The 27,849-nt window shown below is 39.9% G+C and overlaps 1 protein-coding gene across 2 annotated transcripts in view; it reads right to left on the minus strand.

Annotated features, from left to right (window-relative positions):
• ICA1 (islet cell autoantigen 1, 69kDa) overlaps positions 1-27,849 on the minus strand; it is a 138,807-nt gene that overhangs the window by 103,343 nt on the left and 7,615 nt on the right. For both annotated transcript variants that reach the window (XM_011974733.1, XM_011974732.1), the window contains exons 3-5: positions 27,725-27,797; positions 20,331-20,454; positions 17,362-17,560 (exon numbers count right to left, since the gene is read on the minus strand). In XM_011974733.1, the coding sequence (XP_011830123.1) occupies positions 17,362-17,560; positions 20,331-20,454; positions 27,725-27,797 (396 nt within the window). The remainder of the gene's footprint in view (positions 1-17,361; positions 17,561-20,330; positions 20,455-27,724; positions 27,798-27,849) is intronic.

Genomic DNA, 27,849 nt, shown 5'->3' on the forward strand with positions numbered 1-27,849 from the left:
AAAAGCCATGTCTAGCTTTGGCTCCTTTTGTAACTGTAGACATTTTCTGGACTGAAGTGTTTCATGTCTGATCTACTTTTACCACTGCTCTATTCTCTTGATGCCAAAAACCCCCACAAATTTCATTTAATTTAGTGGTCAGTGAGTATGGCAGATAAAAACATACTTTCTAGAGTGAGAACGCTTGTGTTTTAGTCATGGAAAATTGGGGCAATATTTTTGTAATATGTCAACGTGGTTTTCTTTTTGCATGTCTATGTGCCTGACCTTCTCCACTGCCAGCCTGAGGCATACCTCTCCCTGGCTGTGCCTCTGGATTGTTGCAGGAGAAACACAAAAAGAAAGTTGTACTCTCCAGCTTCTGACAGCCCCAAATTGTGTTTTCAAGTCTGCAGCAAGACAATGAACTTGAAACTTGGGCTTTTTAAAGGATTAGAAAATGTTTATCTCCCACTGTAGCAGGTGGACTTGATCCTAGACTTCGAATTATGGTGGTAGTAGTGATGGGGTTAATGATAACAGAACGGAAGGGACAAATCCTGCCCACCCGTTTCTGGGCTGGGGCCTTCAATCAGGCAACTGGGCAAAGACACATGGAGCCCAACTTTGTCTCAGGGAGGAAAAGCCCTGAGGGAAAAACCAAAGGCAGAAGATGAGCTGCCCCCAACCTGCCCCCGCCTGCTTGGTAGTTTGCAAGGGGGTTGCCTCTCAGGCCTGCCTCAGCTCCAAGTAGGGTCAGCTGCATTAAAATAAAGCAATGCAGTTGATGAAAAAGGGCCAAGTTGAGCTCCCGGATTTCTCCATGAGCTTTTGTGGTATGGAGAAGAAGAAATTCAGAAGATCTTCCATGTTTTACGCAAAGAAGAGGGAGCTGGCTGAGGGTGCTGGCCAGTAAACTTGCCAGGGAATGGCACTGGGTTAGGGGCCAAATGGAAGTCCAAGGTAATCAGAACTGCCATTAGAGAGATTCATCAAAGGAAAGAGGCTGAGGATCCTAGAACATTCCTAGGGCTGAGGAAGGAGATTAGGCATTCCCCTGGCCACAGGCTTTAGGAACTCACCATGCAAGCTGAGACTAACGATGCTGCAGCAAGATAAGCAAGAAACCAGGGGACAGGGAGTGGCCTCTAGGACACCATGTCCCCTGCCTATGCCCAGGACACAGTCAGCCTGATGCCCTCCTGGAGCAGAGAATGCTTCTGAAGAGCATCCAAAAAGAGATGATTTAAAACAGTACAGAGGAAGCCAAATTTTGAATTGACTCAACATTTAAACTGAAACAGGCTTCTTAACCTAACTCAACTGACAAGTGTAGAAGACCCCATCATACTGCTCATGAATAAACTGTTTTAGTTCCAGAAAATAAGGGGATGCATGTGTCAATGTGGTCTGAGTCAAATTATAATCCTTTCCACCTGGCCCTGACACGTTCTGACTGTGTCACATTGAGACAGTTATGTAAACTCTCTAAGCGTCAAAATCCTCATCTGTGGAAAGGAGAACATAGTCTCTTCCTCTTGGGGAGTTTTAATGAGCCCATTCATGTAAAATGCTTAGAACTGTAGCTGATACATGATAAACTTTTTAGATGTGCTAATTTTGTTATCACTTCTACTTTACATTCAATGCCAAAGTTTCTTTTATTCTGTTCAAGAATGGCTAACTACATGTTTGTCAAAAAATGTCAAAGTACTGTATTTCTGACATTCTTCATTTATGATTTCACAGCCTTTAGTTGTGAAAGGCCAGCACAGAAAGGGCATTCTGGGGATGAATGAGAATTACTGTTTTTATATCACCCTTGACTTTTTCTCAGCTTAGTAAACATCTTGGTAGTCACCACAGAAATTGCCTCCAAGCCAGGATGATATTTCTTAAGAATAAAGTTAGCTGTAACAAACCACAGAGTAAAATGATGGAGGCATTTGTAGGACCTGGTGGTGAACCTGCTCTGTCTTAGGCTGATTACTTCTAAGAGGAAGAACCAGCTATAGGCAATAGACACGGCACACAAATGGGGGAAAATGCAGAGGGGAGGATTCCTCTGTGAATCTGTGGGCAATTTTAACATGCATATCAGGACAGGACAGTGCCAGAGTGCTCCTGGAAAATTCCTTGTGATTAACATGGGTACATTAACTGTCAGAATTGTTTGCTGCTGAGTATTCAATTATGCTATACTATAATATCAATTAGAGATATTAACTAACCTGGGGCTCCATTCTAGCTCTCTCAGTTTTCTGAATCAACCTAGAGAACACCAAGGGGGCTTTAGTTGAAACAGGACAAAAGACTTCGTTAGAAAGGTTAATACTGATTCTAGATAAACAAAATAAGTAATCTTTGAGTGTTTGTGATACACAAATTTCTAGGCTCTAAGCCTTAGGTAAACATGTATGTAAGTACTAAAAAGCGCAATAAGCCTTAATATAGTAGAGTTCCTGGGAAATCAAGTGGTTTAAGTGACTTTTCCATGTAGTTAAACCATACTCTATTAAAAAAAAGTTAAGAAATAAGAAATCTTCATATAAGTCAGACATTATTAAACGTCTATCTTCTAAAATAGAGCACAATTGCCTTTTTTGATGGATCAGTCATCATGATGAACACCAGCTATTTCACGATGGTGCTTTGAGAAAGTATTTCTCAAGGTGTGATCTATGGATCCCAGCAAAGGAATTATCTGGGAGCCTGTTAAACGTCAGATCTCCAGGCCTCCAGAATCAAAATCCTTAGGTAGAAGCCAGGATTCTCCACATCCAACTTGCTTCTCAGAGGATTCGTACACTCAACTGAGGCCAGAGAGGCCCTAATTCAGAGTGAGTTGAGATGTTCTTCACTGGAAATGTCTGCAGGGGGCCTGTTAATTTTCTGTGCCTATTTGCTGTAGGCCTTCTGCTACTTTCCTCTTGTGACTGCAAACCTTTCAACAGTGATGGGCTTTAAACCAGTGGGGCAATTTGCAGAGGATTCTTTGCTGGGTGCTGGCCTTTGTGATGTCTACTTTCCATCAATGAGCCTCAGGTTTGGGTCCCTGAGTTGAGCCTACTGTTGCAGGATTCAGGCACCAGACCCCAAAGAACTCAGGCTCTAGACCTGCCATTTCACCTCAAAAAAACACTCCCAGAATAAGGTAGAACAGAAATGTGAAATGCCGAACCTAGAAATGTGACTGGATATTCAAGAGAGAGAGATTGGTGAGAAGGGGGAAAAAAAAAGTCCAAATACTCCTTAAGGATGCTTGGAACATGAACCACTGGGGTCAGAAAAATGAGTTCAGAGGATGTGGCATGTGCTGGAAGATGTGACTGCTACTTTAACATGAAGTCAGGTCTCCTCTACCCCAGAAACCTCTTTTTCCAGTAGTAACCTAATATTACACAAGGATCTGTTTATTGGATTGTAGTAATGTGGGGCCAAAAAGGTGAGAAGAGCACTGACTGTAGAGTCAGAGGCTTGGGTTCAAACTCTAGTTCATATGTGTGGCAATGGGCAAGTCAGTCATGGTTGCCCTGTGGTCTTATCTGTGAAATGGGAAAAAGAATTCATACTCTCGCTAATGCTATGCAGTTTTAACGAGGTAATGAATACAAAACAGCTTTGTAAACTGTAGAGCATTTTACCAATATTTAATCAAAAATATTCTGCATTATGTACATATTTAAAGAGCTGCTACATCTATCTATAAGGCAGAATGTTAGGGAAAACTCCAGGCTGGGAAAAAATTCAAATATGTTAATTTTCTTCCATAAATAAACCTATCATATTGTTCATTGTGGAGTTTAAATATCTGCTGTGCTTTTGTACTAAGAAAAAGATATTTTTAAACAAAAAACGAGCAGTCTTTTGACTTTTGCACAACTCATGTTTAACGTTCTTTTAAAGTACGTTGTTCTTATTTTCTGGATTAAATGGTGAGAAAGTTCATCAAATCTTCATTTTATTTTTCAGAATACTCTTTCCTATTGTCATCTCCTTAATGTCAACTTTACTCGCACCATTTATTAGCTGAAATTGCAGAACAGTGGGGGAAAATGGGAACATGCCAGGGAGAAAGGAGGGACAAGTAAGTCCACAATGAATCTAATAGGTTTTGCCTAAAACCTAAAATACGCTAAGGATAAGGAAGAGGGAGTCTAACTTACGAAATTTAACCATTGTCTGGTTTCACATCATGACTTTTAGCTGTTGCTTTTTATTTTAAAATGGAAGACATGCAAAAAAAAAAAAAAAAAAAAAGGTGGGGAGGGCAAAGCTAATTCTTTCAGTAGAGAATTAATGAAAAGCAGACGGAGGCCTGGATAATAAGTACCAATAAAAGCTTTAGCTGACATAGCTTCAGTTTACAAATCCCTGGCTTTTCCTGGCAGGGCTTGGGGATGGAAGGTGAGGAAGCATGGCATACACAGCCTGGATGGGGAAGATATGCAGATCTTTAAAATTAAAGATGTTTTCAATGTCTTATTCTAAAATACTTGATTTGTGGTGCCTCTGATAAAATTCCAGTGAAACCTGAGTATGCCACACAGTCTCTAGTAACCCTCGGGGAGCCACATCCTCTGTGTTCCCAGTCATACCTGACTTTAACATATACACTTTGTTAATAGGAGCCCAATCCATAACGTGCGCACAAAAAGATGTGTGGTTTAGAATCTGCATGTGTTTCCACTTCTTTTTAAACTTGAACATTAGGGGACCCTTATGAGAGTATTAAAAAATAAACGAGTAATAAACAAATATGATGAAGCCAGAGGGATATTAGTTTGATTTATGGCAATTGATACTACTCAGAAAATTTTAATGACAAAATTGGGGCTAGCGGGAACATAAATGCTCTTGGGTTTAATTTGTAAGACCTGGAAGACTCCCAGTGAAAAGGAACTGATGAAATCGCTAGATTGAGAGAGTAGAGTTGAGAGAGAGACTGTAGGGAAAGACTGTGCCTCAGCACATTAAACAGCGTGAATAAGAATTAGAGGTGGACGCTGAACACAGAACAAGTCATTAAGGCTGACAGAAAACCTCCATGTCAGGAGACAAAACCTCAGCCTATGGGGTGCTGCAACCCAACTCGAAGGCCTGGAGTGGGGTTGAAAGTGGGGAGATGGTTCTCTCTGAAATAGCTGCTTATCCCCCCACTGCCTCTCTCCCCCTCCCCCTTCATTCTTTTTTGGGAAAGGATTTTCTCCAAGTTCTCACTGATGCTAAACATAGAACATGTTCCTTCCAGGACAGAATTGAGGATATCTGGGAAAAGTTGTCTTTTTACTTTCTCACCTTTTTTCCCTTTCCGGATAAGCATAACTGCTTCTTGAAGTTCTCCTAGAACAGTGAAGGCTTTTAAAAGAAACACTGTCATCTTCCTTCCTGCTCTTTGCTGGCTTTCCCTCAGGCGCTAGTTTTGATCCTTCCATCCCTAAGTGACTTCACCTCCTCACATGGCTCTCCCTGCTGATGGCTTTCGAAAATGACTTCATCTTCCAACCTCCTCCATCCAGCTGCCCACATGACATTACCTTGGAACTTAGCTTCCCATCTTTGCCCCTAAAGCCTGATTTCTCTCTTCCCTTTATTATTATTAAAAACCCTCCCCATTTTTGCCAATTTAAGAAACTTTTCTGTCATTCTCCCTTTTCTTCTGTTCTTCAATCTCATTGATTCTCAATATTTTTAATAAACATTATTGTAATGAGTAACACATGCACATGGCACAACATTTAAAAGGCAGGAAAAGGCAGGCGGTGAAACCTCAACCTCATTCCTAGCTTCCTCAGCTCATCTCATCCCCCAACGTGGTTCCAGGCCCTGGAAGCACTTGCGGTTGCCAGCTTCTCCTGGATCTTTCCCCCACAGATTTAAGATGAAAAAAAATGAGAGAACAAGATCCTAAATGTAACATATTTTACCCCACTATTTTCTCAGCTTCCCTATTTGAGAAATTTCTTCATTTATTTCACATGCATTAATCTGTAGACTGTTTTCCCCTATGGTTCCTCCTCTTCCGATATGGATATTTTCCAAGTCCCTTTGCCTGAACCTCTCTCAGAACATGAACTAATATCCATGAACTATTTTTGCTTGTAAGCATGGCTGAGTCCCACCTCTAGTGGTCCAGGACAGAAATTTATTAAAAAGAACAAAGCAGGAGAAAACCTCATCCCTCAATTTGTTTATATAATTAATCTATCTTGAGAAACATCCCTCATTTCAATGTCAGCAGTCACCAGCAGAACCACAGTGAGGAATCAGCATCTAAATGACAATGGTTGTCTCAGAGTCACAGCTGGAGAGAGAATTTTAAAAGATGGATGCACAGATAGATGGGTGGTTGGATAGAAGAAGCCAATCAACTGTGAAGTGTTACCAAGCCCGAAAATCATATTTCATTTGATGGTAACAACAGAAGCCTGATTAATGCATGTGGGAATTTCATTTCAGAGTTATACCAACAGGCTCTTAGGGTCTGCTTCTTTTTAGGGCTCCCTGAACCCATGTAAAATCGGCCCATTTAAGATTTTAAGGCTCCTCTCTCTGAATTTGATTGATCTTATTTAATGATTAGGAGTGGGATAACTGCCGAAGATGAAGCAGGATTTCTTCGCTTGGGATAATTTTATTATACCTGTAACTGTCCTGAAAATTTTATGTTTGAAAGGTAGTACACATATTTTTAAAGCTGTTGTCTGTTTAAGGTTTTCTTTTTATCAATAACTCACTAAAGGAGACAAAGTGAAGACACTTTTTGAGATAAGTGGGACGAAAGTGGCTGAGAATTGTGCACATTTTAGTGAACAGAGCTCCTGCTGACCAGGACATAAACGGGTAACATGCCAGCCTCCATTTCCTCATTTCCCTGTTAGATTACAGCAGTTATCTGGAGAACAAGGAATCATCCAATATCTTTTTTTTGTTATTTTAAATCTCAGAACTACGAATGGAAACTACCAGTTTTCTATTCAATCATTCTTCTGATAGTTCGAACACTAAAATACAGATAGACTTAGGACTTGGGACAAAGGGGAGTCTGAGTTTCAGTGAGAGACAGGGAACCTATGAAATCATGACAATCTACGACTCCATTACAGTGCCAATACTGCTTGCATAAATCTTGTTAGGAATGCTTTGTTGAGGGTTAACAAAAATAATTCAATCATTTAAAAATGCTATTCAAAATTCTTTAATATTCCCTGATGACAAACTAACACAGAACACAAGTTTTTCCTAAAGCAATTGTGATTTAGATCTTTCTTTCTAAAACACTAAGTCTCCCTAGCCAACTTATAAATCCAGTTTTATGTAAAAGTGGCAGTCCAGGCAACCATCAAACCATTATTTTTGCCATCACTGAAACGTCTGTTTGTAAAGAAGGATTTGAAGAAAATTCTTTTTGAGTCTAACAAAAGCAGTTTACAGTACTATAATGCTATTGGCATTGGGGAAACAGTAGCTACACTGCTCCTATTTGAAATTTAAAGAAAACTCGCACTCTATTTTGTATAGGTAAGTAAATCACCATATTTTAAAATAAAAATAAAAATAAAAAGTAATGGATCCCTGAAGCATAAATACTTTAAATGAGAGTGCTGGGCTAACCCACCAGGGTACAACTGTCTTCTTTTATACTGAAATCTAGAAGATGGTAAAAATTACAACTATTTCTTCTTCGTGAATAAGAGGACTAGCTGGGAAAGATGATATTTGAGCTATTAACCAAAAAGAAGAAAGTAATCTAGAAGGATGTGTTGCTATGACAGACTTAGGGATCAACTACAGAGGCGAGAGACAGTAACTAGTAGAACATGGTAATTTTCCATTGACCCGTAATTTAAGATGATACCTTTTTCAGGAGCTACCAAAAAGAGACAGAGGCCAATGGAACAGTCAGTGTTGCGTGGGGGCAGGGGGAGTTGTCACAGCACTATGCATCCCTCTGACCCCGCAGCCAAAAGCCTTAAGTGATGAAACATGGAAACATGGAAACAGTCATCCAAGAGATTCAAGCTGCTGAGGCACTGAGGAGCCCTTGTTAAGAGATGGGCTCAATTTACAGCAGTATTTTGACCTGGAACTTGATGGTTCCACTCAATAAAACCTGTTATGTTTTGAATGTTGTCATCCATGAAATTCTAGAAGCCAAGCTTGCATGTGCCACCCAATACATATAAACCTTAGGAAGAAAAGCCAGACAATCTGGCAAAAGGAGAACTATCTTGGACCAGATCAGTTCACACAGATCAGTTTGCAGATAGTTCACTTTTGTCCAGAGTCCACTCTGAAACTCAAGAGTTAAGCAAGCTTTTCCCTTAAACAATTAGAGAAATGTCACATGCAAAGATTTAATGCCTCTCAAGAGAGATGTAGTCCTCCCCACTCCACACTTGAAAAAAATCTGTTTTAAGCCAACATATTAGCATTTATAGTATTACAAAACATGCTTAATTTAAAAAAACTGTATGGATAGTTCCTCTACTTACAGAATTCAAATAACAGAAATTATGAATTAGTATGTATAGACGATATCTTCTAGGATGTTAATATCCTCACTTGCATAACTGAGTCTCATTTTTGTTCAATGGCAGGATTAAATTTCAGTAATACATTTATAAGAAGCATATTATGTTTATTGATTATGCAATTGGGTTCGAGGATGTGTAAGATCCGGATCTTACACATTCTTGAATCTCAATTGCAGAATAATTAAGCCTATTTATTTACCTATTCGTTCATTTGATAAATATTTATTGAATATTTACCAAGTGGCAGGCTAAGAAGCATGTATAAAGTGCAATGGGAACAGTGCAAAAGGGTAACAGCCTTGCTTTGGGAAGTCAGCAAAGGCTCCCTGGGGGTCATGTGGCCTTAAATGATGCCTCAAAGTTTTACAGGCACAAAAGAGGGAGAAGGGAATTTCTGGTGGGAGAAACAGAGCCTGCAAAGGTCAGGGTGTGTTAAGAATGGGGTGAATGGCACGGATTTTAATGAGGCTGGAAACACAGGGTGTGCATGTGTGTGTGGCAGCAGCAGGGAAGAGAGGCAGGAGGGAAATTATTCTAGAGGGAAGCTGGGGTTGGGGGAGGTAGGTCAGAGCCAGCCTGTGGAGGGCCTAGAAGGCCACACTAAGTTTGGACTTGTCGATTGTCCAAGGAAGGGCCACAGAAAGTTATTAGCCAGGAGAAAGACATGATCACTTTGTTACGGAATTAGGACTAGCATTAGTGTGGAAAGGGGTGCCAATTATAATCCTTTAAATTGAGGAAGATCCTAGCTCAGATAAGAGCACTGGGGATGAGAGGAGGGAACCAATTCAAGAGATACTTTGGAAGTAGAATTATTAGAAACGAGAGGCCTCCTGGATGTGGAGACTGAATAATGGTAGCAGCTGAGGATCAACCTCTAGCTTGGGAAACAGAAAAGGATGTGAGAGACATGTGCTTAAATGTCTGTCATTTTGGGGATGTGTGTAAATATATTTACTTATTTTGCACAAACGTAACTGAAAACTTTTCAGGACATAAACACATCATGAATATGTATTTATTTAAGTTTAAATACTTCTCACCACGAAGTTGAACTAAAAACAGAAGTAATATAAAAGCTGTGAAGGTATATCAAGTAAGAAAGGTACAAATTAAGAGACTACTATATAATTTCCTAGCCCATCCATTTATAAATGCAAAATTATGCTCAACAATTTTTTTTTTTCAAAGACTCCATCCAACTGAAAGTAGGTCACAGAGGGGAAAACAAAATCCCTGAACACAGAGGTGGGTTGTCTAACCATTATAGCCAAAGAAGAATTTTATTTTTTTATGTTTTATTTTTTGAAACAGGGTCTCACTCTGTCTCCCAAGCTGGAGTACAGTGGCGTGATCACAGCTCACTGCAATCTCTGCCACCCAGGCTCAAGGGATCCTCACCTCAGTCTCCTGGGTAGGTGGGATTACAGGCATGCACCACCATGGGCCAAGGGAAATTTTAAAGCAAAATGTTCAAGGGATTCAGGAGCTCCAGCAATAGACAGGACAGGCAGCTAATCTTGGGTTGGCGGGACTCCCGAGACAATCAGGCACTTTGGAATCACCTGCCCTTTGGGTTGGAGGAAGGCGGCTGAATCGTAGAAGAGGAAGTCAGGAGTGGCCTCTCATACCTGGAGACTCCTGTGTGACAAACTGTTAGACGATCCAGAACGATAAACACCATTTACTCCAGCCCACATTGCGAGGGCAATCCAAGGCTGAGGCCAACCTCCCAGAGACCCCACAGCTGATTTATTTAGCATATGTGTTTTGCTGGATGTTAATTTTTTTTTCCCTTGGAGATTCAGGAACAAATACAGTAACTATAAAAAAGAGTTACCATTATCTGAGAGCTTGCCTTGTGCCATGTGCCCTGCTAAGTACCTCCCGTGACTCATGCCCTCTAAAACTCACTGCCCCCCTGTGAGGGGCAACTTCCTCAGCTGCAACCTGCAAGGGAGGCATAGCATGGTTAATGGGTTTGGTAGCTTGTCCAGCATTATGCCCCAAATAAATGGATCTTCTGGTTTGTGGATCAGGACTCATTCTACTCTGAGTACCATGGGCCCTGGATTTCATTTGTTCATAGTGCTCTGTAAGAGTGGGAGAAATGAAGTGGTTTGCATATTGAGCTCTGGAATTGGACTGTCTGGGACCAAGATGAAAACATTCTACAGATCCATTGCACAACAATGTAAATACACTGATCACTACTCAACCGGACATGTAAAAATGGTTAAGATGGTAAATTTTATGGTATGTTTCTTTTTACCACAATTAAAAAATTTTAAAACCTCACACTTTCTTAATCTCAACATGCACTAGAGGTACCTATAAAACAGCAGCCAGCAAACTATAAAGGGATGGTGAGTAAATATTTTTAGCTTTGTAAGCCATTAGTCTCTGTTGTAACTGCTCAACTCTGCCATGGTATTGTGAAAGCAGCCAGACCACTTATGGTCATAAGTGAATAGGCATGGTCATGTTCCAATAAAACCTTTATTTACAAAAACAGGTGGCTGACCTGTGGGCCATAGGTTGCTGACCCTTGCAAAAGTATTCATACATAAATAAGAGAAAAATATTACCCATTTGTAAATACCAAAGGCTCCTCTTTGAAAGTGTCCAATAAATTCCCCCAATAATTATGCATGAAACATTCTTATTTTTCCAGAGGCCAAGATTAGAGCAATAGCAACAAGAGCAAGCAGACTCAGAAAGATCAGAACTTACGTGAAGTCCCAGGAAAACACCACACTGAAAAATGAACACATCAGACCTACTCCAGTATCTACACTTCTCTACAGATGAGCTCAGTGATTTAGAAAAAAAAAAAAAAAAAAAAATACGAAGGCCGGGCACTGTGACTCACACCTGTAATCCCAGCACTTGGGAGGCCGAGGTGGGGAGATCACTTGAGGCCAGGAGTTTGAGACCAGCCTGGCCAACATGGTGAAACCCCATCTTTACTAAAAATACAAAAATTAGCTGGGTGTGGTGGCCCGTGCCTGTAATTCCGGCTACTCAGGAAGCTGAGGCACAAGAAATGCTTGAACCTGGGAAGCGGAGATTGCAGTGAGCTAAGATTGCACCACTGCACTCCAGCCTGGGGAGGGAGAACAGGACCCTGTCTCAAAACAAACAAACAAAACAAAACAAAAAACTAAAAATGTTGCAGCTGGAAGAGGGCTCAGCGATCACCCTTAGTGGACGAGAAAATTGCAATAGGTTTATTAGACCTATCCAAGCGGTCACAGCTCGTGTGAGCAAGGGCTAGGACATAGTGTAGCGCCATCCTGAGTCTGACATCATGCTCCTTCCTCCTCTCCATTTCCAGTCAGGAGCAGCAGTGAGCAGCGAGCCAGCAAGTTATGTTTCATGCACGTTATTTTAAATGGTCTTGGCCTTACCCTAAAGCTAATTTTTCCTATTTACCAAGTTCCATGGGGAGAATCAATAAAGATAGCATAAAACCCTGAAAGTCTCATCTCATCCAATTCAGATTTGGAAGCACGGGTGTAATTGTTTGTTCCCTTCCAAGTTGTACCATGTGAAAATGGCAGGCTTTTCCTTCGGCATTCACATACTCTAAAAAAGCAGCAACCCACGGGTGGGGTTTGGCAGCTAGAGTCAATCTACTTGAATCCACAAAAAACAGGCACCCCAGTGAAACAATCAAACCCAAACAAACAACAGGCACACATCAAAACCCACAAATGAAAATGGCAAGTTATGAAACAAATACATTTAAGAGAGCATTAGTTTTACAAAAGAAATTGTCCTCATAAAAGAACTCAATCCAGTGTATTGAATTCTAGAACTAGTAGAGGAAGAGAGGATAATGGAGTAAGCCCCCTACCCTACCTCCTTTACAGATGAATTAAGCAAAGTCCTGAGAGATATTAGCGCTTAAACATTTAACACTGGTTCATTGTATGGATCCAAACTGGAAATGTTCCCCATTCACTCAACACAACTCTCTGGGGTAGGGGGAGGTGTCCCAGCCCTACCCTAGACACTGAAGTAAAGCAGAAACTGGTTTAATACAGAGAGCTGAACGGCCCAGGCAGAAAGGAAAGGCCTTCATCCTACAGCCTGAGATGGTTGAGCAGTGACACTCTTGCATTACTTAGTGTCTCCAACTCTCACGGGACCTGCCCTCAATTGCTAAAAGAGCCTGACCTCTGACAAAAACCAATGATTTCAGCAGTAATTAATGATACTGTCAAATTAATTAACCCAAGTCTTTGTTCACAGGAAACCCATCCCCCATATCAATACTGCTGTTTACCAGTCCTTGGCCAAGTGCTATAGACCCAAACCTTCACAATCAGGACACCAGAACACCACTGACTGATGGCCCTAATAAGGTCCCACCTAGTAAGCCACCAACATTTGTTAATAAACCTTCTCACCAAACATATCCTTTGATAATATGATTAGTGCATGAACAGATCTCCAAAAGCTAACACTGTTTTAAATAGATATGCACCTGTAAATACCAGTGAGTATCACTCATTTCCTATAATACCTTTTAGCTATCCTTTTGAATTATGGTGATGAAAAACTAGACAAATGCTGCAGGATTTCATTCGCCATTTAATAAATGGCTCTCATTAAAACACTGGTTCGCTTGTCCTTGTCTATGAGGACTCAGACTCCTATAAATGCCCACGTATACATTTCCATACTATCTCTTTAGAGGATTCAGGACTATTTTCTTACACCTAACACAGCTTTTATCCCATTTAGAATAATTACCCTCCATCCCATTTCTGACTTTCAAGAAAAACAAGACACTTAATTGACCACAGGAGGACTCTCTCAAGGGCATTCAGGCTGCAAAAGCTCTGCTGCAAGCTCACAACTTCAGCTGATGTAATCTGCTACAAGAAGCTGACTTCTATTTTTAAATCATACCCTTTTACTCTGCCTTCAAAGGGCACATATATCACATGTTGTAACTTTGCTCATAAAATACCTCGTGGTCTCAGGGTGAATCACACTGTCAGGGGGAACTTCCGACTGCACACAGCCCGGCTCTGCCCCTTTAAATTCATCCACCTTTTCCTATTATGTATTTGGTCTTGAGAACAGCTATGTGCGGCCACACTCTCCAGGTATCTCGTCCCTCATGGTCATATTGACAAGGAGCAGATGCCTGGCAGGGTCCTGCTTGAAGGCTGGACTCACGCTTTCCCACCTCTTTGTATTTCCACCCCCTGACAGAGACACTTAATAAATGTTCTTAATGTTGATGTTGAGAGCTCTGTCGTCAGGCCTCTGTGCTTCAAAGGGTGCCAGAAGGAAAACAGATTGCTTTGTTTAACTTCAAGTTTTTCATTCATCATTTCAGGCATGCTCACTGTGTGCTATTTAAAAGGTTTCTTGGCAATCTGAAGACACTATGAAAAAAGCCTTGGTTGGAGGCGAAAAGACACTTGAACTTGCAACTTATTTATGCTTATTCTACTTATTTGTAAAGACAATAAAGACCTCAGCAATTAAAGTGGTGCTACCATGGAATCTGGTAGAGGTCAGAATAGCCCATTTCTCTCTGGTCTACCTCCCCCTTCATTTCATGGTTACCTCATGTCTCATCAGGTTTATATAAAAGCTTCCCAGTAGTTCTCCCAGCCTCCAGTCTTAGGCTCTTGCAATCCTTTCTCCATCTTACAATCTAAGAACACAAACTTGATCATGCCTCCTCCCTTCCCTACACCCTCCCACTACCCCCCGCCGCACTTAGAGAAGTGCTGTTTTTATTCTAGTCCTGTCTCCCTTTCTAGCCCCATGGTCAGGGCACCCCCATCTCCACACCCACCTCTCCTTCTGTGCTCTGGTTCTAAGTGTGCTGCTCCTTTCCCCTAAAAGATCTTTCTGCAAATTGCTTTCTCAGCCGGGAATGCTGTTCTGTTGCTCCTACTCCTTCTACCCAGCTCCTTCCTACCCGCCCTTCACATTTTGTTTAGTGCCACCTCCTCCAGGAAGCCCCTCCCAACAGTTCCTGAGGCACCATGTGCTACCAGACACTACTGTTCACCATGCTGTACTGTGTTTACTTGCTCTAGCCCCAGATGACTGCATAAGACAAGATGGCAATGATCAGTCTGCTTCCTTACTACTGTATTCCTCTGGATGCTGCCTGAACAGGGCCCGGCTTCAATATCATTTGCTGAACAGACAATAAATGAATGACTAGATAACAAGGAATCCAAGTAGGGAGACCACATCCATGAGGTATGAATTCGAATTTTGTCTTCATCAGAAAGTGTGAACTTAAAAAAAAGAATTTATAGCAAAATACTACTTTAGCTCAGGATTCATCCTTTGAGATGTGAAGGTGACAGCTGGCCCCACGGAGACTGAAACTCCCCCTCCCACAGTGACTCCCGAGGAGCCACTGGCAACTGGATCGCTCTCCTAGATGACTCAGAAACACATTTAGGTAACACATTCCTGGGAGAGAAATGGAGACTGTTTAAAATGGAGTCCTACTGGGACGAAACACTAAAGCTTGCTCAAAGTTAAATGTCATGTTATAAACTCCAAGTGAAGAGAAAACTCCACAATTTAAATTCATTCTAAAAAGGGCAGCAAGCCTCACATTAATAATGCAACTTCTTACCTGCAAAACCACATATGTCAATTTCCAAAACATCATGAGGTCAGTTGCAAATAGTGAGAATGCCCCACAGGTTTGAGAAAACATGGGTGTGGCACTTCCAACTCAGTGCCTGGAATCTTGTCATCGGTTATGTGTGTGCTAATTTGGGGCCAGGCGCTGGACTGGCCCTGGGCTGTGAAGATCCCCAACACGGTTCCTGTTCTTGTGGAGAGTCTGGCCTAATCAAATATATACTTGAAGATAGGCTTATTTAAAAAAAGATTCTAAGTACACCATGTTTAGCTGTTAAATTGAATCCAGCACACATGGGATTGAGGAGTAAGGCTTCGGCAACTTCTGTATGGCAGAGGATTTTTTTTTTTTTTTAAAAACCATATTTTCCAAAATCAACAGACTGATGACACTGAGGAATGGGTAATGTTTCAACATTCAAACCAAATGACGAAGGGCTTGGTTTTTATTTCGTCCTTACAGTTAGTAACCACTCCCCCAAAAACACAACCAAAAAAAACACAATTCCACATAAAATTCTTCTGCCTTCCAGAATAATCATATATTTATTTTTATTACCTGGCACATAGGAGGTGTTCCATAAATATTAATTGAATGAATAAATCACAAGAGAGGAATTACTATGAAAGGCCTTTTTCAATTTTAGGTATTCTCTCTTAGGGAAGAAAATTATGTGTATTTTGAAGGATTCTGACTCTCATTTACCTCTCTGATCTTGGGCTAATTTCCCAACATGGGTATCATTTTCCTCACTTATAAAATAAAATCAGTGTCTTGGTTATTATGAGGATTAAAGGAGGCAACAGATATAAATGATAAGCACTCTGCCTTGTAGACAATTTTTTTCACCCTTTTCACTCCATTCTCCTCAACCCTCAAATAAAGTACTAATGACAAACCAAATTACTGGCCTGATTAAAAAGTTAGAAAACTTCAAAAGTAGCCTGGGATCACCAGCATCTAGCTAGCAATCCTTTAAAAATGCTATTTACAATTTGGGGGCTTTGATTTTTTTCTTCCATAAGATGAGTGAGTTTCACTGGAGGATCACAACAGCCTTTTCAGTCCTGATTTTCTATGACTCAGAAGCCTACCTTATGAAGAAGTCAGATGTTGCTGACACATGAAGGACATCTGTGATCAGAAATAAAATGGACCCTGATTTCTCTTCAGAGGGAAGGGTTCTAAATCACAAACCAAGATAAAACTTGACTTAAAAGGAATCAATCTATATCTAGGTCAAGAACTGGTGACCGTATTCTTAAGCACCTTCCTTCCCTCCACCCCTACAGAGCTAACCTCCAACGCAAGTGAAGGTTCTATTTGTAGCTCTGCAATAATGTACATAATAAGAAATCTAGGGATTTTAAGCAATATCACAATTACAAATGGATCATTTGAAATGAGTAAGACAGTTGACACAATATTATGTCAAGCCTAACATTTGGCTGATTCTTTTTTCTTTCACACCCTGAAATACATCCAGGCGACCAAACAAAGAACTACCAAGATTGTTCACAACAAAAATCTCGCTACATTTTCATAAATATTCAGTGTAAGACTGCCACCTAGTGGTGGAATGTATTCTTGTATGACAAAATCAAACTGCTAAATTGACACAAGATAATTAAAAAACCAACAAGATTGTTCTTTGCTGCTTATCAAATATTTCAATGAAGTTTAAGAGCATAGCCATCTCTTCAGCCACATACTTTCCTCAGAAAAATTTCTGAGGAATGATGCATGCGTTAACCCTGCAACTAAACCCCACTGCTTCTGAACATGTCACAAAACAAAGGAGCATTATTATTCTATTAATTTTAATATGCATTAGCAATTTTAAAAGATTTCCCCAGTAGTCTGTTCTCACCTCGCAGATCCATTTGATCTAATCTTGATTTTTAGTTATGCATGAAAATGCATTTAGAAGTGACAACCTTACAAAAAGTGCGCATTATAAGAAAATCTGACTTCAATTAAAAGCAGTTATGAAATCCCAGCAATTTCCAGCCGTCTCTTCTATCTTATCCTTTAGAGAATTACGTATCACATTAATTGGTATTCTGTCACATAAAAAGACACCAGCGATGATTAATTGCATCCTTGGTGCTTTTGAGTTATGTCTTCTTCACCAGAGGGATTCAAATCACACCTCATTACCTTCCAGCAGGTACCCATTCTGCTAACCCTCATAAAACCTCCTACCTTCCTGAACTTCTCCATTTGCTTGTAGAGGTCTGGATCAAGCTCTTGAGACACGTCCTTCATCCATAATAGTGCTCCTCTATATTCCGTCCTGCACTGTTCCATGCGGTTCACCGTCAGCCAAGTATCTGAGATGGCCCGATGCCGAAAAGTCTCCACTTCTTGGTGAAATCTACACAGAGGATTTCGCAAGGCCAACCTAGACAGGAGGACAAAGCCACACTTTCAAAACTAAGCCAGTGAGAAATTTAACTCCTTGACATTCTGCCAATCTTAGACTCACGAGTCTAGAACAGTGCCTGGAATGTAGAAGATGCTCCATCAATATTTGCTGAATAATTGAAATACATGTAGTTTGAACTGATGAGTCAGCCAGAGAAGATTATCCATGTACCCATCCCTTAGCTTACTGCTACTAACTGGACCACTGGCAAGCACCTCCATCCACGTTGTTGGGGGTGGTCTTGAGCCTGGGCTGAGCGCTCATTTGAAGCTGGGGTCAATCCTGTGTTCATGGAGGACGGCCAAGGCATGACCACTGCCCATTTCTACATTTGGCCCTTTGAGGAGGCATGGAGTGTATATGATTAGTGTCTCTCTGACTAGGCCATTTTAGATCACTCTCCAAAGGCCAAGGCATCTACTGCTCACTCCAAGAGTCACAGAGGAATGAAATATGAGCAGAAGTATTTTGAAATGGTACAGGAAGGGGGACCAGCACATTTACTGAGAGGCTATTGTGTGTTAGCACTTTCAGACAGGTTACATTATTTCATCCTTGCTAAAAAAAACACTTGAGGATACTACACCAGAAATGAATGTGATGAAGTAGGTGTAAAATTATTATAATGTTGGCTATAACATATGCCATTTACCCAGCCAAAAAACGTTTAAGGCATATTAAACTTCGGATATAACACTCATCTTGGGGAGAAATACTGCTTCTTCCATCTCCCTACCCAAAAATGAGCAATGTCAGATGAATTATACTCTTAAAATATACTCTTCTCCATGAAGTTTCAGGGCACAAACGCCAAAAAATGAATATTTAAATTTCAATTTAAACGCAAACTTATTTAGCTAAAGGTAACAATGGTGTCAGTGAACTGAAGTCAGCTTTTGGAAATTCCATCAATGTCTGCAATGCCTTACATGTGTGTAGCACGCTAAGATTACAAATGGTGCAATGAACGATTTAAGAAAAAATTTCCTTTTACTATTTCCCCTAGTTTCCTTCTTGTCTGTAAAGTATTATTCTTAAATACTGAGTACTTGTATAAGAATAGCCTGCTCACACTGTCCTACCTAGATGTTGCAGATTATTTTCAAAGACATTGTTGTGCCATAAAGTAAGCATGTTATTCCTGTTGGTTTGATTTAATACTCACCTTTCATCAAATAGAATATGTGGTTGTAGCAATGACTACTGAATAAGTCAGTAAAACAACACTGGTGTGAAGGTTTGTGTAACTGGTGACTTCTATTTAAAGAGATCAAGAGTCCTCAGCTATCTCCCTAACGAGTCTGTTCACTTCTAGATTCTTTTTTCTCTTCCTTTGCCTAAGAATTTTTCTCACTGAAGGTAGTGATAATTATATGTTTAACATATGACAACTTACTCTATGAAATATTTTTTTAGGAAACAATTATTCTTGCAAGGTTCGAAAAGGTCCTATAGGCATAGAAAGTATCTATTAAGAGGTTAAAAGTAGATCATCTCTATTAGCAAAATTTTAGTTGCTTTTTAATTTTCACTTTTTGGTTTGTCTCTATTTTAAAATTTTTCTAGAATGAGTATGTATTTTTATATAGAAAAATTATAAATAATACTAAATGGTAAGATTTAAGATGATAAACAAATACCTCTTGGGAAATGTGTGGAGAACTAGAAATGGTTTCATTCCAGCATACAAGTTGGCATTGCCCGCAAAGTCAGGGTCCAAATGTCATCAGGAAGAACCTAGATGCCCAGGAGAAGACACCACTGAAAAACAGATGCAGCAGGTCTCTTTTTTTTCTACTCCATCTTTCTTGGGTTTTCATAGGAACAACCATGTACCATGCTGCTGGCCTGTTGTTGGCCCAAAAGGAGGGAAAGCAGCAAGGAGACATTAACAGAAGAAAATGCTGGACAAGTTGAGTAAGTGAAATTTCTATAGCCGGAATATTTGTGGGAACTACCTACATTCTCCTAATATTAGTGGGTGACATTTTGGGGGTTTGTTAGTTACTGGGAGAGAAGGGAGTGAGGAGGAGTGTCACTTTTCTCAGGCGCAGAGAGTGACTGTGTGCAGGGGCTCCTGCTTATTTAACATCCACCATAAAAATGAGTCACAGCTGTGTTAAAAAAAAAAATACCACTCATCTACCACAATTTTCCCTGTACCAGAGCTTCTCAAACTTGAATTTACATGAAAACAGCAGGGGTCTAGTTAAAACGGGGATGTGGATCCTGCGTGTCTGGGGTGCGGCCTGGATTCTGCATTTCTGACACACTCTCAGGTTATGGTCCGCGGCCTGAGCAGTGTGGACCTGGGCATGAGAACAGCACCTCTCTGAAGTTAATTGGCCCACAGAGAGCGGAGAGGGAACCCTTCCACCTGGTCTCATTAGGCTCCTGCTTTAATCAGCTGCTGGAAGGGGACCAGACTGATTGCTACAAGCAACACGGAAGGTCAAACATAAGCCCAGGACAGCACTCATAGTGATTGACATATATAATGCCCCTATAGACCAAAAGAAAAATGAAAAAAAATTTTTTTTAATTAACAGGGAGGAAAAAAAAATCCTATGTATTAATCTTAATTAGAGAGTTAAGTACAAACTGCCTAACTAGTGAGTACAGTGCAGCTCCTCAGCCTCAGGGAAAATCCTTCTAAAGAATACTGTAAGATTCCCCTTCATGAGTAGGGTGCGTCCCAGAGTTTCCTCAGATCCCTCCAAATAGAGCCCCACTGAAGGCCACACACCTTTGCTGGGAAGAAAAGCAGAGGGCCTTTCCTGTCGCTTGCATCATCTTTCCTGCTCTGGTTTTATCTTGGAAGCCTTGGGATCGAAGAAATTTTCCCAGTTCGTTTTCTTCTTGAGACAAGACTGATGAAGAAAAGACCAAAGGAGCCATGAACAATGAGCATTTTGATTACAAAGGGAACAAGAAAGACAAATCACAAGGTCCTCTCTCTTCCAGAGGCGAAGACGAGATGAAATTAAATCCAAGTGGCAGGCTACAAGGTAAGCTCCCCCTACCCCCCATTTAACTTTCATGCTGTTCTTCCATTTACAATACGAGAGATCAAATTCACTTGAATACATCTGTCAGTGAGTTTGGTGCCCTGTAATCAGAACCAGAAAATGACCTCTGTACTGAAAAGCAAGCCCATAATGTGCTGCTTCGAGCTGAAATAAAGGAGTTGGGTTTGTCAAGTATGACTGTGGGAATCTTTTGTGGCTGCCTAGGATGCAGTGCTAGCTGCCTCCCATTATTCTCTCCTGCTGACTTTTGATCTCTGCTTTTTGAGTTACATTCTATTCGATTGTAAAGCAATTCAAATACCTCAGCCGTGACACAGGTTTTTGGTTGGAAGTGGGGGTAGGGATTGAGGGTGGGGAGGTCATCAGGTTGATGACAGTGGGTTTTAAAAATACAGAGCTGGAACCAAATCTGAATTGGTGATGCCTAATCTTGGCCTTATTTTTAAAGACAACCTCAGATGGTATTTTTGGTGGGAAAGTGATTTGGTGCAAGCTTTCTACAGATTGATTTGACAGTAAACATTTAAAAAATCATAGAATTGCATGTATCTTTGGATTCTGCACGTCTACTGTTAGGTAGGAGTACTTCCTAAGGAAGTAGTAAAATGGGCACAAAGATGTAAATGCAAAAACAATCATAGCATCATTATTTATAATAGTAAAACACTCTCCTCATACTAGGAACTAGTTTAATAAAATACAGTGCACCCACATAATGGCACAGTAGGGGTCCTGAACACACACTAGCAGCCAAGCCCCCGGCACCAGAGTGACACTTAGCTTCCTAGGATGTGCTTTCCCCCTAAACACAGCATTTACCATCAACAGATTTTGAACATTACTTTTATTTCCTATTTCTGTATTGATGTATTTATACACCATGTGTCTCTAAAACTGCTTTCTAAATGCTACTAGGATTCTTGCCAATTTTCACAAACCAGTCAGACTTTTCTTTAAGAACGTACCCCCATTCCTGACAGAATCTCACCAACAATAATTGTAGAACATTAGGCAGGAACCACAGATCCAAAGGTGAAGGCTAAACTCGATACTGCTACCTTATTAATTTGTGACTATAGTTTCACTCTAAACATTCCCCTGGGAAGGCCCAGTCAAGAAGAGGCTTTTAGAACCCATTTTTCCTGAGAGATAAACGATGACCCTGCTTCTCTTCTGTCTCTCAAAAATCAAGCTCACCATCAAAGGCCTGCTCGCAGGCCTTCCTCTGTGAAGCAATTGATCCCTATTTCTCCGGACAGCAGCGCTCTCTGGGCACCTGACTTAGGACTCACCTTGTGTGACTGGGCGTGTGTCTCTCTTTCCCAGGGGGCTCTAAGCTTTCCAAGACAGGGATCTCACTCAAACTGTGTATTCCCCAGGCCGAGCATAAAGTCTTAAATTCATGGTGCTAATTAAATGCTTGTGAACTGAATTAACTATAATTTTGCCTTGTTATCCTCATACACTTTATTTCAGTTTAAATACTTATTGCCTTTTAATACTCATGCCATGGTTCTATGTAGCTTTTTAAAACTCCTATAATTATAAGAAGGTTTTTTTGTTTTTTAATACCTTCCATTCCTTCTCCTCCCCACTGACTAACATGTGTCTCACTCAAGTCCACAATGAATCTTCCCCTATGGAGAGCAATTTCTCATTTTTGTTCTTAATAGCATGAGGCTACTGTCACCCTTTTTACCTTGAAGTCTCAAGTCACATACAAATGAACGCATTTAGCTTAAGGCTAGGAAGAAACCAATTCGTGGTACCTGAATGATTACATGGTTGGTGAAATGTACTCTTTCCTAAATAAACCTAAGTAGGCTGAAGCATTTTAAAATAATTTTGGCTCATTTAAGGCACTTGAGGATTAACTTGGGGCAGCAAACAGGTTTCATTTTAGGTGCTGACTCTGATTACTTGGCAATACTTACTCAGAGGGCAGTGGAAAGAAGTGTGAGCTCCATCAGCGTCAAGGTTAGATTTTCTGAGAAGGGTAGTCATTCTTTAATTTTAAAAACTCAAATACTGAAATTAACTTATAGAAGTTTAAAATTCAGGTATAACATAGGTATCAGGTAATGCAAGAGGGCTGGGTGTGGTAGTTCACACCTGCAGTCCCAGCACTTTTGGGAGGTAGAGGTAGGGGGATCGTTTGATAGTAGGAGTTCAAGATGAGCCTGTGCAACATAGCAAAACCCCTGCTTCTATTACAAGAAGAAAGTAAAAATAAAAAAAGATAACTCGAAATGTTCTATTAATAAGGTTTCAATTATCTGGGACTTGAGAATTCAGAGACAAAAACATTTTTATACTTACTTGCTGATTAGGTTTTCAGATGTGCCCTTAAAAACAAGGCAACCATGGAACTATGAAATTAATCAGCTTGACAGCATTAACTCACTCAGCACAGATTTATGGATAATCCAACACATACGAGGCACAGTTCTTGCCACTAGAATACAGTGATGAAGAGGATAAAGGAGTTCCCCACACTTACAGAGCTTATATTCAAGCAGCAGGAGATAGAAAATAAAACATAATCACAAACACGAAACACGAAAAAGAAAAATACCAGGGAGAGCAATGAGAGATGGGGCGTAAGAGTGAGTGGTTAGTAGCTGCCTTAGACAAGGTAATCAGGGAAGGTGTCTCTGAGCAGGTGACCATTAGGCTGAGTTCTGAATGACAATAGTCTTGGGACTATGAGAGCAGGGACCTTCCCGGCAGCAGGAACATCCAGTGCAAAAGGCCTCGGGAGTTTGGTGGACAAGGGAAAAGGTAGCTGAAGAGGTGAACTGGGGCCAGATCATGTCCTATGTATAAGAATGGGAGTTAGATTCCATTTTATGTGTTATTGGAGGCTTTTAAAAGTAGGGGAGCAATGTGATCCAATTTACGTGTATTAAACCTTTTATTCTGAAATAATGATAGACTTACAGAAAAATTACAAACAGTATATAGAGTTCCTGTATACCTTTCCCTAACATCCCCTAGTACTTACTTTTCCCTAGCATCCCCTTATATTTATATCTTACATAATCATGGTACAATAATTAATATTAGGAAATTAACACTGGTACAATACTATCAACTAACCTATAGCCCTTATTTGAATTTTACCAGTTTTTCCATTAACATTCTTTTTCTGTTATAGGATCCAATCTACGGTCTTGCCTGGCACCAAAATACTGAGTTTCCTTAGTCTCTTAAATCTGTGACTGTTCCTTTGTCTTTATCTTTCATGACTTTGACAGATTTTAGGAGTACTGGTTAGATATTTTGTAGAATGTGCCTCAATTGGGTTTGTCTGATTTCTGAGAATTAGACTGGGGTTATGGATATTTGGGAAGGATACACAGTGCTGAAGAGTCTTTCTTAGCGCACAGCATCAGAGGTTACATGACATCAGTGTACCTCATCATTCATGATGTCAAGCTCAACCGCTTGGTTAAGCAGGTATCTGCTGGGTTTCTCCACTGTAAAGTTAAGAATTTTTTTTCCTTTTATAATCATTAAAAATCTTGGGGGGAATACATGAGACGATGCAAATGTCCATTTTCTCCTCGAACTTTCACTCACTAATTCTAACACTCTTCAGTGAATCTCACCTGTCACAATTCTCACTGTGGTGTTTGCCTAATGGTGATTTTGTAGTTCCCTCATTCTTTCCATTAATTAACTGAAATTATTTTATGAGACAAAGCTGCCCCTTCTCCACCATTTATCTCTCTCTCTTCATATAGACTTAAGGGAAATTAATTTTATTCTACAGGTTATAATTCAATACTAGCACTATTTATCATTATTTAGTTTGTTGCTCAAATTGTGCCAGTTTTGATCATAGGTTTGCTCCCATGTCCTTTCAACATATCCTTTCTCAAGCACTACCTTATGTTATAGTGTTACAAATAATACAGGTGCATTTTGAATTTTCCCTGCCCCAATCCCAGAATCAACCACTTCTGCAAGGAGCATTTCTTTTACTAGGGAAAGGTATTTAGAAAGCAAGATCTGGGTGCCAGATGTACTCACTGCTATGGGGTGTTAGTGCTTCTAGGTCATGTCAGCTCAAAGAAGCAAGAAATATATGAATGTACACTAACCCATGCATATGCCCTCATCTGCATTTATTTCTGTATGTATCTATCTGTATAGATATTAAAAACAATGACTTCAGAGTGGCACCTTTGATGCCAGTGCAACACCACAGTGTTCCTTCTAGCTTCTCCTTTTCTTTATCTGTAACTTCTTTCTAATGTAGGGAGTGAGAAACCTGGCTCTCATCATGCACAATGTCTTTACAGATAGTTCAACTTCAATATTTGCATAATGTAGTTTCAGCATTGCTAACCCATATTCCTATAAGAAACAAATTTACCAATGAGAGTACGGCTTCCATGTATAATTCTTTTTGTGTTTAGCCTCAGAATCTAGTTAAAAATAATTATGTTCCAAAACTACTGAGGTTAGTTCTTGTTTTTCTCAATTCTGGTCACTGTGACAATATTATTCATTTATAATGCAATTAAGTTCATTTATTACTGTTTGCATTCCATTTTAGATTTTCCCACATCTGGCTGGATTTAAGTATTTTTTGAGTCTATGAAATGTCACTATGGTTTTAGGAATCAAAGCTATGGGAAGGTACCTTAGGAAGGTACAGCTCCCTCCTCACCTTTGCTCCTCCATTCTCAACCCTTTTCCCATCCTCACCCACCACTGGTATCCAGTCTCCTTCGTTTCTGGTTTATCCTTCCTAAATTTCCTTTGCACAATGAGCAGGCTTGCTCTCTAGATATAGCTATAGATGGTAAAATGTAATGTAAAAAAATGGTAATACACACACTCTATATATATTACCTTTTTTTACATTTATATTTTATATCAACTTCTTGCTTGCATGAAGGATAGCATATTATAGATACGCTTTTATCTTTTGCTTCTTTCACTTAAAAGCATATCCTCCAAATCACTCCATATTAGTTCACAGATTTTCCTCATTTTTGTTTCTTTGACAGCTACATAGCAACATCCTCAATTAACCATACTATTTTTAGTCTTCTATCAAATTGGGATCTCTTTCAAGACCAAGCAGGGCAGAACTCCTCCCTCCTGTCTCTATTGAGATGGCATGGCTCACATGAGCTTAGTGGGTAGACATAAAAGGGCTTAGCCACCATCCACAGCCAGCTCTGCTGGCACAACCAGGTGATTACTTCAAGGGTGGGGACATTATTCTAACCCTTTATATTACAAGATAATTATGAGCCTTGATGGTGTTCCATTATAATTCTATTAACTACTCTGAGGTGGTTTAGGGGGAAGTTTTTCCTCTATATTCTTTTAGAAACATTAATACAGGTGGAAAACATAATTTCTGTTTAGAGAATCACTATTTACAGAAAATATGGAAGCATCCTTCTTTTCTTCCCTTGTTACAATATGTATTGTTTAATGAAAAGTGGACACACCAACTTCATGTGACTTACTTAAAAAAATAAAGTTATAATTTTCTAAATTATTTTGTTTTCTACCATAAAAATGAAAATGATTCATTTCATGGTGAATACTGGGGGGATGGTGGGTATAGTAAGAAGAAGTTTGACCAGTAGTTCCCAGAACACAAGGTTTAAGCCAAGGAAGATTCTGATTGGGTTTAAAAGTGTACTTTGATTGACAGCAGTGCAGACAACAGGCTAGAGAAAGCAGAGGTGGAGGCAACATCAGTGAGGAAGATGATTAGTAAACCAAGTGAGAGAGCAATGGTGGTGGCCTGAACCAACGTAGTGGCAGAGAAGACGGAGAGAGGAAGGAGAATCTGAGAGCTATTTAGGAGGCAAAATCCAGCATTTGAGACTGACTGGATGCAGGAAAGATAAATAGGGGAGCGGTGGTCATGTGTCTTAATTTCCTCACAGATCAAGACCTGGAGTTGCAGCCCTGGAGAAGTCTTAGCGCAAACACTTAGGAAATACTAACATAGATAATTTATAAAATACTGCCTCTACATACAATGATTTTGGACTTTCCTGAAGTAAGTTTTTTTTTTTTTTTTTTTTTTTTTTAAGAGACAGTCACCTTCTGTCTCCCAGGCTGGAGCACAATGGCTCATTATAGGTCACTGTGATCCTCCTGCCTCAGCCTCCTGAGTAGCTGGGACTGCAGGCACATGCCATGGTACCCGGATAATTTTTAGGTATTTTTATTTTTTGTAGAGATGGGGGTCTCACTTTGTTGCCCAGGCTGGTCTCAAACTCCTGGCTTCAAGTGATCCTCCTGCCTCGGCCTCCTATAATGCTGGGATTACAGATGTGAGCCAACGCATTCAGCCTACCAAAATGATTGTCTTAATAAAATATTACTGATGTAGAAAAATATTACTGATGTAGAAAAATGATGTACAAAAATGACGTAGAAAAATTTTCTACTGATGTAGAAAATCTGTGATTACTGAAAAGGGGTTTGTCAGCAGTCAGCAACAGAAAGACTTCCCATAGTCTAGTCTCAAAAATACAGAGATTATATTATTAAAATGACCTACAAGTGGAAACTTAAAAATGTACTAACATGTAATTGATATTAGTGTTTCAGAGATAACTTTGTTGTTAATGCTTTTAAGACAGTCTGACTATATGAAAATATCGTTCTGTAGGAACCTAATATCCAATACAAAAAACATTCATGAAGAAATGTTGTCAACAAAATATCATCAACAAATTAACTGTATGTGCCTTCTGTCTCTGTTTGTTATCTTAAAAGGAACAAAACTGTGTATCAGAGAGTGAAGATAATCACATAAAAAAAAAAACCTGAAGGTAAAAAGCCCAAGATACTAACTGAGAAAACTCTTTTATAATTGGGAAAATAAATGGCATGTCCATATCCATGGGAGATCCAAACAGAATTCTCCTAGTATGATACTTGCTTTGAAAGATAAACAAGTTATGTATATTATTGATAAAATTATTAGAGGCTCTCCTCCCAATTGCCTAAAGACATAGACAAACACCCTTAGTTTCCTAAGCATCTGAAATGATGTATCAAGACAAAATACCCTGCTATTTCTTACTGTCTATTTGATCGATATTTATACTGATGTCATACTTACAACATATCCTCTTTTGATAGAGTACAATTGCTTTCGATAAGTCCAGACAGGTTCTCTGAATTGAATGAAACAGCTGTAATAAAAATACAAACAAAACGCAAAATAAAATAGACAGTGGTGAGATA

Source organism: Mandrillus leucophaeus, unplaced genomic scaffold (genome assembly GCF_000951045.1).
Source record: "Mandrillus leucophaeus isolate KB7577 unplaced genomic scaffold, Mleu.le_1.0 Scaffold148, whole genome shotgun sequence".
Taxonomy (NCBI): domain Eukaryota; kingdom Metazoa; phylum Chordata; class Mammalia; order Primates; family Cercopithecidae; genus Mandrillus; species Mandrillus leucophaeus.